At 37.7% G+C, this 12,265-nt stretch overlaps 1 protein-coding gene across 9 annotated transcripts in view; it reads left to right on the forward strand.

Moving 5' to 3' along the window:
* Nucleotides 1-12,265, forward strand: part of MKL2 (MKL1/myocardin like 2) — a 180,394-nt gene that overhangs the window by 124,859 nt on the left and 43,270 nt on the right. For 8 of the 9 annotated variants that reach the window (XM_025046089.1, XM_015588607.2, XM_025046090.1 and 5 more), the window contains 3 exons: nt 6,053-6,118; nt 8,194-8,249; nt 9,365-9,440. In XM_025046089.1, coding sequence (XP_024901857.1) covers nt 6,053-6,118; nt 8,194-8,249; nt 9,365-9,440 — 198 coding nt within the window. Of the gene's footprint in view, nt 1-6,052; nt 6,119-8,193; nt 8,250-9,364; nt 9,441-9,574; nt 10,806-12,265 lie in introns of those variants that run through there. The other variant, XM_025046094.1, reaches the window with a different exon arrangement.

The following is a 12,265-nucleotide window of genomic DNA, read 5'->3' on the forward strand; positions in this document are numbered from 1 at the left end:
GGATGTGACTGCTTACCCTTTGACTGCTGAATAAACCAATCATGCAAAGAATTCTAAATATGTGCATCTTTGTGGAATTACATTTTTTTTTAATCCTGTAGGAAATCTCCGAACCTCACTCTCAATTCTTTTGTAAACCTAAAACTGCTCTGAAAAAAATAGTCTTTGATGGTTTTATGGGTTTTTTTAATGGTTATCTTCAGCAAATATCGAAAGTAATAGCAGTAACAGTAATAATATTTTAACATTTATTTTTAAGGTAAAGGAAAATAGTTCATCAGCCTTTTGCCCTTTCAATATACATTTTTTAAGATGTCTTTTGCCTCTACCTGAACAAATAAATGCAGTTGAAACCTTTACTGCCCAACTGCTGTGTGATAAAACACCGAAACCAGAGTTGAAGGGGCCTGGCACTTCAGCGTTCCAAGGTGCGATTTAGGGGCCGGGCAATTCCTCCTCTATCCAGGTTCAAAAGATAATATGAGAGTGTTGGCTTTTCTAAATTATCTTCTTTTTATAGGATCAGGCCCCTAATTCAATGCTATTTAAACAATACACAATAAATTCTGCCGAAGTCCAACCACTTTGTTCTCTTAAGTATCCGAACATGTTTGAAAATTAAAAATGAAAAAAAAAAAAAAGAAAGAAAAGAAACTGAAACCAGGGTCTCTTTTTTTGCTTAGTATTGACTTCAGAGTTAATACATAGTAGTATTCTTTAGTCTTGCATCTTTGCTTTTACCTCTGGTTTGCCCAGCCATCACTTGACTGCTCAGGTTTTGTTTTCCACCCCTCATGGTTCTGTAGTTCATTCTGTCCAGTGTCTTATAATTAAATAATATACATTGCATCCTCTCACTAGCTTGCAGACAGCTGCTCATCTCCCCTCCCCTTCTCAACTCACCCTCCTTCATACCCCATAACTAGCTATTTATAAAGAATTTCCAAGACCATGGCTGCCTGCCATACTGCTTCCCAGAAAGTGTCATTTCTGCCTTGTTTTCATAATATACAGTCCTCAGATGTCCCCTTGCAAACCCTCTGGGCCCAAACTGTGCTTTGTTTTGGCTTATTCAAGTCATGCTAAACTGCTGTGTGTTATTAAAAATTCTGCATAATGTGGTTTTTTTTCTTTAGAGTGAAAAGGCACTTTACGTCATATTAAAGAAACATTTCAAACTTTCTACTTATAGAAACAGAAAAGAATAGACATCACAAAGCAGCTGGAAATTTTAAAGTGGGATATAAGTATTATGTGAAAGACAGTATTGTATTTTAAGGCTTTTTCATATTGGAAACTAATCCTAAAATTTTGTTCTGAAAGCACTTTAAACCATTTAAGAAGCAGGGGAAAGGAACTAAAAGATGCTTTTAAATATCTAAACTACTTGTGAGGCTGAACGAGAACATTTCGTCTTTACCATTAGATAAGCTACCTTTAATTTTCCGGAGTGGTGGTTAAAATTGAATTTTTACTTTTCTTGCATAAAAAAGAGACCAAGTTCAAACACTTTTGTTGACACAATATTGTTTTTATCTGTTATAACAAGGAATACTAAGTAGAATTTTCAAAATTATATGTATTTTTAGATGACGGGACGAAGAAGTACAAAGTAGTAGTTACAAAACAGTCATGGGGATTCAGGGTATAGCATAGGGAACATAGTATTATTATAATGGTTATGTGTAGTGCCACATGGGTGCTAGAGTAATTGGGGGATCACTTCATACATTATATAAATATCTAACCAAAAAAATTTTTTTAAGGAAAAAAAAATTATAGATAGTTTTCTCTTTGTTGAAATGTAATAGGAAAAACCACGACTATTAGCCCTAAGAGCTAATAAGACCGTATAACCTTCGAAAAATTCACCAATTAAAATTATTTTCTCTAAATGCATTGGATGTAGTCCATAGTCTCACACGTCTATTATAATTTCAGAGATGATGGTTTGTACACAAAGAAATTAGTCTCCTTACTTCATGGTCATGCCTTACGTGGACCACATAGGATCGGATAGGGAACATATGTCACTTTTATAATAAGTGGAAAGTTTTTTTTAATAAATAAAAGCCTTGGACTCAGGCTAGTTAAGAAAGATGTGACACATACAGTAAAGTGGCACTAGAACCTCCTCTCCTGCTGCCGATGGAGTCTTCGGCCTGCCTCCATGAGTCCTGTCATCGAGAAGTACAGAGCTGTTAAAGAATTCTCAACTTGTGGTAATAACCGTGTTTGCACAGAGAATACAATACTAGCTGTATAATGAAATATACTTTTTTGCTATACCCCCCCTCTTTTTGAGAAGATTAAACAGCTTCGAACCCAACCATTTTAAACTTAGGGACTTCCTAGGACCATATATGTTGGATTATTTTCATTTATACATTTTTCAAGGATAAAGACGTTCTTTGAAAATGTTCAGATGTGAGCAATGGTAACATGAATTCTATTTCAACTCTATTATTACTATGCTTTTGTTTTCTGAAAGGACGTAGCCGCTCACAGAGTGTTTTGAACTTTTTTCTCCCTGAGAATTCTATAGACTTACACGTTTCTTTTTCTTGAATGTAATTATTGGCAAGATGGCCATGGAGGATACTGAATTTTAGTTAGTTTACTGATAGGATGGAGGCTGTGATGTCTGCCCAATGGCACAGTTCATCAGCTCAACTGGGCGCCAGGGGAGGGCACTCTTGGGTTCAGTTTTCAGACGCGAAGCCATCGCCTGGGAGACCGGCTTCTTAGGCAGCCGTGTCACCACCAGCAGCGACTGCCACAGCAGGAAAGCCGCACTGCACCGGTGCCTAGAATTCAGTTTGGGGCTACGGAACACAAGCTTGTCAGCACATGTGGTGCCAGGTTGTCCAGAGATCAGCCAGCGTACCAGTTAATTCACTGAAGTAGTGTTTATCCCGAAGAACTACAGCTATGCGACAGGCCCAGTAACATTCAGTGACCTGGGCTGTCTCTCCCTTCGTGCGGACGTGAGCGTGAGGAATGCAGGGGAGGAAGACGGTCTCCAGGCTTCATTCATAAAGGTCCCAGAGAAACTTGGTGGAACACCTCGATCCCACAGCCGTGACCACTGCAAGTCGGGCCCTCTGTCTTCAGAGTGTCTTGCCCCCTTTCCCGATCTTGGATAAGCACCGCTAAATTCGCCCAACTCAAGTTTTCCAGCATTGCAGGACGATTAAGCCATTTCCATCATTCAAGCCTCATTCTTCCTCGCCTTGGACCTGGAAGATGCAGATGTGGCTGTCAGTTGTCATTAATTATACATTAACTTTTTACACATCTGATGAGTGATAAGTACTAAAAGGAAGTTTGATATTTTCCAGAATTTTGAGCCTGTATTCTACCAATTTGATTGGTACTTTTTATAACCTTTAGTCATTCTCAAAAGAGCTTTTATCAAGTTGTGAATGACTGTTATATTTAATATGAATTAATACTACAATTGTGTTTTTAAATTGACCCACAGTGGCAGTGTACCTCCTATTTAATGGGCATTGTGCCTCATATTCACTATGATGTGCCCAGTACTGCCCGCCTGTTGAAGCTAAATCAAGCAGGGTCAGCAACAGTCTTAAAAACGTGACTAGTTGTAAGCCTCCTCTTCCATTCACGTTCTTCCTGATGTCTTTTCAAGTGCACATGCCTGGGAAGGCTGCCTGCCACGCCGATTTGAGTAATACTTGTCGTGTGATGATGTTGCTTCTTGGGAAGATTCCATAGGCAGCGATAAGAGCATCGACTGGGAAGATTGCTCTCCTACCTTTGAGCAGTGTGACATAAGTAGGGTTGATTGATTTGCCGTCAGACTGGATGGAAAACACAAATGTTTTTTTTTTTTTTGATGTTTGTTTTATTTTAACAATTGGTGTTTGGTGACACACATTCATTTTGCGTGTTACCCTCGAGGTAGGAGATACCTTTGCACATCAGTGTGAAGGTGCGATTTCTAATCAAAGGTGATATAGCTGACAGGGCTGCTGTCAGGGGCCATGAGGATAGCTGCCCAATGGAGAATCAAGAGATGCTTCAAGACTAGCCATCGTCATCACTGTTGGTTTGCAAATCAAGTTGTTGCAAATGTATCCATCATTCCAAGGTGCCATCTCCCAAAAGCACATATTGCGTTTGATACTTCTGTCTCACAAGTATAGCGCTTTGTTTGTTTTAAACCAAAGAAAGGGGCTGTTGATGTTTTCATTATCCTTTCTATTTTACTCCTTCCTTTGAAGACTCCCTTGGGAGAAAGGAAAGATACTGTTAGAGATTCTCCAACAGACACGGACCACCATGTTCCAGAAGTGTCAGCCTTTGAGTTAGAGTTTGTCCTGATCATTTTTTCCTCTCAGTATTGCTTTTCCTGGGATTTTACCACTTGAATATGACCATCTTAATTCAGACAAACATTAACATTCTTGGAAGAGTGTCAGAGTATGCAGGCGTTTGGGTACTATCAGATCCACAAGTCAACTCCTTGGTTATTTTTGTTCCTAGTAAAGTACAGTGGGAACATGCTATCCTCAATAAACTGTAAATTATCAGGGAAGAGATCTTTGTGTTAGAGCATAATTGATTCAAAGTATCACGAAACATTTTAATATGAGAAACGTGTGCATATATTTTTGACTCATTAAAATTTTCTTTTGCTCTGAGTAATAGAATCTTATGTCAGTTGTTTCAGTTCTAAATGGGATGTCATGAAATTGTGATCCTATGGCCCCCAAAAGTAGCAAAATTTTTTTTCAGTATTTAATAAAGGATGACATATCTAGCAATGAATACGAAAATATGTTTAAAAGCTATTTTACAGTCTAGCTTTTTTTTTGAAGTATATCTAAGATTGCACTTTGCTCTGGAGTCAGCACAAGGGCAAGCAAAACACAAAGGGTATGAGGGCCACAGGCCTGTGTCGCCTCAAGTCATGGGGGCTTATTGCAAGTAGGAGCCGCCACGTGCACTGCATTCGAGCCTAGGTACCGGATCGGTTCGAACCAGCCTCCTGTTCAAGCTGTCACCCCCTTACTAGAAAATCCTCGGTCTTCTCTACCATGTAAAAAATACACATAGGGAATTTTTTTCTCTTTTTTGCATATCGACAACCCTTAAGCAGACCCTTAATAATCCTAACCTTGGTTTTCATTCCAAGATTTGAAATAAAAATAAAAATGAAAACTTAAAATTGAATATGAAGTAAACCAAGGAAAATATTTTTCAAAGTTACTTCATATATTCCTTTCTTTTGAAATAAGCTCATCTTCCCGATAAAAATATAAAGATGCTATAAAAGGAATCTCCTTAGAAATCTAGGGGAAATTTTTATTTTTATTAAATTTTGCAAACTGGATTTCTCTATTTCGTGATGGATACTGTATTTTCTATAAGTTCTAACAATTTATTTTTTTAAACTAAAATGATATGGTGTCAATCGAATTGTAACTTTCTTAGAACTTGTAGAATGAGATGTGTTTTGTTTGTGCAATGATTATTAAACTTTAAGTTCTTAATTTAGAAATGTTCCCTTGTGTCATTAGCAGTATCTCATAGGTCTAATATTCATTATGCAGTTGACCTTCATTAAAGCTATTTACAGTTTGTTCCAGATGGAGTAAGATTCTTCAAATAAGTCAATCTTTCATTAAAATACATTTTTGCTATAACTCGTTTTTTAAAAAAAGCTAAAGGAAGGTCAAGGAATTTCACATTTCCTACAAATAAGACAATGTAAAAGCTAATTATTTTTGTTTATTTGCCAAGTACTATGTGATTGTATTTAAACAAAAAATAGTTAGCGTTATTCATCAAATGAAGATTGTTATTTAATTAAACAAAAATATTCTGAGAACTTCTGAGTTGACCGAACAGGCAGACATCACAAACCGATTTTCATTTCAGAAGTTGGGTGGTGCCAGGTGGTACCCTCATTCAGTTTTGACCTAGAAGATGTTTTGTAAAGCTTAGTTATGTCTCCTCTGGAACTGCATAAGTTGGCTCCTACAGTTGCCTCTAAACTCTAATGGTGATTATTTCCTTTTCACAGTGCTCCAGCTGAGGCTGCAACAAAGAAGGACAAGAGAACAACTAGTGGACCAGGGCATCATGCCACGTAAGGTTTAAGTGTGATGTAACAATATGGACATGTACCGAGAAGAACCTGTATCACACTCTACTTTCAGTCGGAGCCATTTAATCAATATTCAATACCAAAAGAGTTTATAAGGAAAAACACGGCTTCATTTAAAACACATTTGAAAACCACATGCTGCTTAAAAGATTGACTTGCATTTATATCACACGAAGAACACCTTTAAAACTGTAATTCAGCTAACATCAGTTCTTACTTCAAACTGCAACATTTGTTTTATTTTAAAATAATTGAAGTAATCGCTCTACACAGTGGATCCAATATTACTTAGACTTGCAGAAGTAACATGATAAAAATCATTCAAAATTTTGTTCTACTTTATTTTTCTTTTTTTTTTCCTACTCTATTTTTCAAAGTGATGGTCTTTAATGCTATACTATCAGCTATAATATTAAATGTACCTAAGTTACAGGACTAATAAACGTTATTTGTAATTAATAAAATCATTCTTGCCCAAATACAGATTTTTCTCCAATTATCTCTAAGCTTGAGTCCTTCATTTTTGGAAGTTGATTAATTTTAGAATATTTGTCCATGTTGTCTTCTTTACCTTTAATCACCAAGTTTGGAAAATGGTTTTATGTTTTATGGGGGAAGAATGGTGGTTTTTGGTAGGCCATTATTATTATTTATTTGAATTTTTGTCTAAAAATTGATTTCTCTAAGAGGTAACTTACTTGGCTTTAAAAAACTAGGAAGGAATTGCAAAATACATTTATGCTTCCCAGTATTCTGAATCACTAATCCTAACTTTTTTTTTGCTTAATGATAAGGAATAGTTTTTCTCTGCAATAGATTTTTCCAATGAAACTTTTATTTCTGGACTCCTATTACTGGAGTATCTAAATATTTTAAAGCTAGCATTGTGACAGAGTCAAAGCTGGTTTGATAATCTGCCAGAGTTCTCCACCACTGCATTCTTGCCTATGAACAGGATTGATCAAATAGGATGAAATTATGATGTTTAACACCATTGCTAAGCCAGCTGTAGTCTGCTTTTGGAAGCTGGTCCCTAGCCAAACCTGCTTGGGCTGGCCTGCTGGGAGTCTTTGTAATGCTTCAAGTACCAGAGCTGACAATAATAATGCTACGAAGACATGACTGGTCACATTTGGGAAATGACGGCCCAAGTAGTCTTATATCCCATCCACGTCATCTGCCCGCCCAATGTCATAATTGCAGGATGTTATCAGACAATGGTGGATATACACAAGATTTTGCAAAAATAAGTGATAGAAATACTGTAGTAGGTGATGTTTTAGTAAACATCACTGACCCTCACTCTGGGATTCTGGAATAGTTAACGTACCAGCAGTTAAGGTATTACAGAATCACTGTCTTTAGAGTGATTCGCGTATGGTTTGGCAGAAAGAGCATGAACCCTTCAAATTCAGAATTCTAGATTCAAATCCCACTTTGACCCTCATCTAGCTATAAGACTTCAAGACTTCATTTAACCCCTTGAGCCTTTCATCTGCACTGAGGCGAATGCCTGCCATGCTCGGTCCTTGTGATGATCAACAGATTTAACTCTGACCACCACAGAGCACAGGGCTAAGCCCATCGTGGTTCTCAGTAAATGGTAACGTGGGTTCGTGAGGCATGGAGTACATTGTGGGATGCAGAGTGTCCTCATGGTCAAGGTTAGGGCACTCGAGGTTAAATGTCCTGAGGACATTTAGGCCTTTCCCATACAGAGCAAAGACCTGCGAAGGAATGGTCTAACAGTTCCCTTGAGAGTGGTAATTTGCTCCAACTATTATTGGTTGGAACTAGTCGGACCTGATATTTACATTGTCATTATTTTTACAGCTCTGTTTTAAATGTTCACCGTTTTATTTGTGAAATTCATAATTTCAATTCTGAAACACTTAAGGTTCCAAATTCTATAGATCTAAAAGAACTAGTAAATAAATGGAACTGTAGATGCGAACTATAAGATTAAGAAGGAGCATCAACAAGATACACTGTAACGTTTGCCTGAAGCATTAACTTCTCTGTTTTTACCATGGGAATGATTTCTTTTCCTCTCACAGCTTTGAAGAGCCCAGCCGCATTCCATGAGCAGATAAAAAGCTTGGAACGAGCCAGAGTAAGAAATCTCAGTTTAAAATGCTCTACTTCTCTCTTTTATTTTAAAGTACCTGTGGACAAATAGCAGTCTTACTCCTAGATATGCCAGGAGAGAAAATACAGTGCCTTTTCAGGACACATGGCACATAGAGTAATGTATTCTGGAGCAGTTTTATCTTGGAGGTTTGTAGGATATAAGTGACATTCAAATTTTGTTCTTCTAAAACTAGTAACTCGCTTTGTACAAAGGACAAATCACACTTTTCACTTTCTTGCTTTCAGAGCATAACCACAGTTCCTAGAATAATAACAGAGTAATTCTGCCCTTTGTTACCCTGGGAGACCGCAGCCCCAGTGAGGTGCTGACACCAGATCCTTGGGTCTGTGTTACCTGTGCATTTGACCATGTGGGTGAATAAGGAATATTGCTGCGTTCAACTCTGCTTTATTCTTTGAATTGACTCTATCATAGCTGCACAGCAAATTGATGTTTATTCTTTTTCTTTAAAAAGTACCATTTATTCTTTTTGTTTTAGGGAAAACTTCTATCACATGTTATGAAAAGCATGTTCCGAAAATTCCATAAGAATGTTCCCAGGATATAATGATGATCTCTTAGAGTCTTGTAAAATGTAAAACTCATTTTCAAGTCTTATTGTTTGGAGTTGAGTACAGTTCTGAATAAGAAAATATGATCAAGGATATGAACTCATCAAAGACAGTACATGATAATTTTTAGGAAATCTGTTATCTAGGTGAATTTTTACTTGACCCGATGTCTAGATTTTATGGATTTTAGATACTTAAATGTTCAAAATCCTATGTCTATTCAAAACTCAGCTTCAAAATTATGAGCCTTTGCCTTTCTGAAGTTTTAAAATAAAAGCCTACAAAGTGCTTGCTTTGTACCAGTATGGACGTCAAAGCCCTGTACAGTTTTGAAGGCTGGAATTTAAATCATGTATTGGATAATAGTCTCTCAAAGTACTAATTTCTATTCTTTTCTTCCTCTCAAAATCATGACCAAAAGGGTATCAATTTATTTAAATGGAGTACCTTGAGAGAAAAAAATATAAAACCACAGTAAGTCATCAACAATTTATGGTAAGACTTTTTTTTTTTTTTTTTTTAAAGACTGAAAACTTTTTGAAGCACAAGATCCGGAGCCGACCGGACCGCTCTGAGCTTGTCAGGATGCACATTCTAGAAGGTGAAGGTTTTACTTCTACGTATTTTGCTGCGTTTTTCTCAAGAGAAGAAGTGAGAATGTCACCATTTCTGTTTATTCCCATTTTAATAACTTTTTACCCCACAGGCTGACATCCTCCACATTGGATAGCAACGTGAAGACGCAGTTAAATATTATGTTAGATACGTGGGGAAGGTTTGCTTCTCCAAATAACCAGCTGACGACTGGCTCTTCCCCTCCAGCTGGTGCCGTAGGTGTCTCTCCCATACTGTTCTGGAAAAACAGCTTTGGTCCAGAGGACTCCTCCACTAGTGAGGGAACCTGTGCCCACTCCTTAAGTCATAAAGGGTGTGACAACCACAAGTCTAACCCTAGATTTCAAGGTGCTTGGGCCCTGTTATGCCTACCTGGCATGGTGCCCACACACAGCATTTTTCCTTTGTTGCTACTTACACACAACAGTCCAACTCGATCTGACCATTACCAGAACCACCACCCTCTAGGCCCACCGGATTTTCTCAATGAGCTAGCCTCATCACCTGTGAAGCGTGGAGGGACAGCTCTGTTCCATTTTTGGTGAGACACAAGGCTCAGGCCAGTATGTTTTTCTTTCTAAAAAAAAAAAAAACATTCTTGAAAGCTGGTTTCTCCACCATTATTCCCTGAGTTACATTTTCTTGCATTGTTCTGCTTCTCTGACCAATTTATTGGGCAAGACAAAAACTTGACCCTGTGATAGTCCTGAGTGTGTCAAACCTTGAGAACATACAGAAGAGTCTGAAAATGCCTCACACATTTAGAGACAGTTATCAGGTAGAAAGAAGATTAGAATTGTTCCCTCTGGCCTAATGATAGAGTTAGTATTAGAATTGTGTTGGCATTATGAAGTATTAAATTGTAGCTCAATGAAAGGAACAATATCCTAAAGACCAGACATGTCCAAAAATAAAATATTTTGGAAGCAATATGGTCACTCTTATCAGAGGTGTTCATTCATTGGCCAGTGTCTGCACCAGAAGCCCAGGTGAGCCAGACGGATGCCTGCCTTCGTGAAGCTTACAGATAATAAACGGGCAAAAGAAATGGCTTCCAGATTGTGAGAGGTGTAAACAGGCTGACAGCACCTGAAGGGTGCTGTAAAGACGTTCCGAGCATCAGGCTTGTCTGTAACTCGAAGTGAGGCCTCTTCCAATACAGAGACTCTGTGATGATGTGACCATCCTCACATCTGGGGCAGGAGGTGAGAAGTTTACGGCTTTCTCTAATTTGGGTTATGTCCTCAGAAGTTCACTGGACTGAAAAAGCTTTTCCAGAACTCCAGTGGTAGGGTAGGAGCAGCTGCCAGCTGTGAGGGATAAGTGGATCTTCAAAGAAACAGATTTACTGGTAAGTAACTAGGTAAATGGCTCCTTCTATGCCTGAAAATATCTTGACCTGTAAGGGACAGTTTTGTAGGAATAATGCTGTCTGTTTTCACTTGCCTTCTAATTATAACAGGCTTTATTAATGTGATTAAAACTAAGGCAAATACACTTAACTATCAAAAGGAATCATACTTTTTTTTTTAAAGAAGGCTACCCAAGGTTTAAAAACCTAACTGTGTATGTGAATGAACTGTAAGTGATGTTTTGAGGACATCCATTCTCAAGCTGGGATTATTGAAGGAAGAATGTATCACGTTTGAGTTTTTAAATATCTTAGAACCATTTTAACTTACTTTAACTTATTTTAACATTAATCCAATTTTGATCAGACTGGTTGTTTGGGAGGCAGAAGTATAAATTATTTTCTGAAGTTCAGCTGCTGAAATCCAGCCTCAGCCTCATGGAGATGAGGAAGCAATAAAAGAACAAACAGAAACATAGCAAAATGCCAGCCTCTGGCTATTTACTTTTGGAGTATTTTCCTTCTAAACATTCCTGATATCACTGGATGGTGTCAGTGAGAGAGAGCAGAAAGGCAGAAGACTCTCCCAGCGAGATCTTAACAGAAGCGTTAAGTATCAGCCTACGAGTGGTTTGCGTGATCTAACTCTCCCCGCCTGTCATCTTCCTGTGTGCTTAGAAGTGTTTTGTCTAACAAGGCTGAGGCCACCGTTATGTAGGAAAATTATAAAAATGAGATGACCAAACATGTTATTTTAACATATCGAAATGTGTATTTATCTGCCAAAGTTCTGACCAAGGGCTAGGGCCTTTGCTTTGGGAAAGGCTTCAAAGAATGGAGCTCACATCTTCTTTGCATAAAGCAGTATTTGTACATCATCTGCAATTTCCATTTAGTGGAACAAAACTTAAAGACACTTGAAAAGCAATCTGACTTTAAAAATCCTAGATTTTCCCAAATCTTTTAGTTGTTAGTAGCCTTAATTTGACAGTGATTGATTTTTTTTTAATGACTCATCTTTATCAAGTTGTTTGAAAGTATTTAACTTAGGTTTCCAAGAAATAATAATTGTATTTTTGAAGTTTATCATTTTCCCATAACATTTAGTTAATTACGCATTGACAGGAGCAATCCCAGCAGGTATGAACTATTTTGCAGGCAGTCAAGGTTGGCTTTGGCAAACGTGTGACTCAGCTGGTAGAGAGAAGTACCCTATGCTGGCCCTTGAACTGTGCGGATCCACTTATATGAGCTCTTTTTCAATAAATACTATAAATGTATTTTCTCTTCCTCATGTTTTTCTTAATAGCATTTTTCTTTTCAGTAGCTTACTTTATTGTAAGAATACAGTATGTGACACATAGGCATAAACTATGCGTGACTCAAGTGTGTTATCAGCAGGGCTTCCGGTCAGCAGTAAGCTGTTAGTGGTTAAGTTTAGGGGAAATCAAAGCTTATAG

The sequence above is a fragment of the Pteropus alecto genome, unplaced genomic scaffold (assembly GCF_000325575.1).
Source record: "Pteropus alecto unplaced genomic scaffold, ASM32557v1 scaffold34, whole genome shotgun sequence".
Taxonomy (NCBI): Eukaryota; Metazoa; Chordata; class Mammalia; order Chiroptera; family Pteropodidae; genus Pteropus; species Pteropus alecto.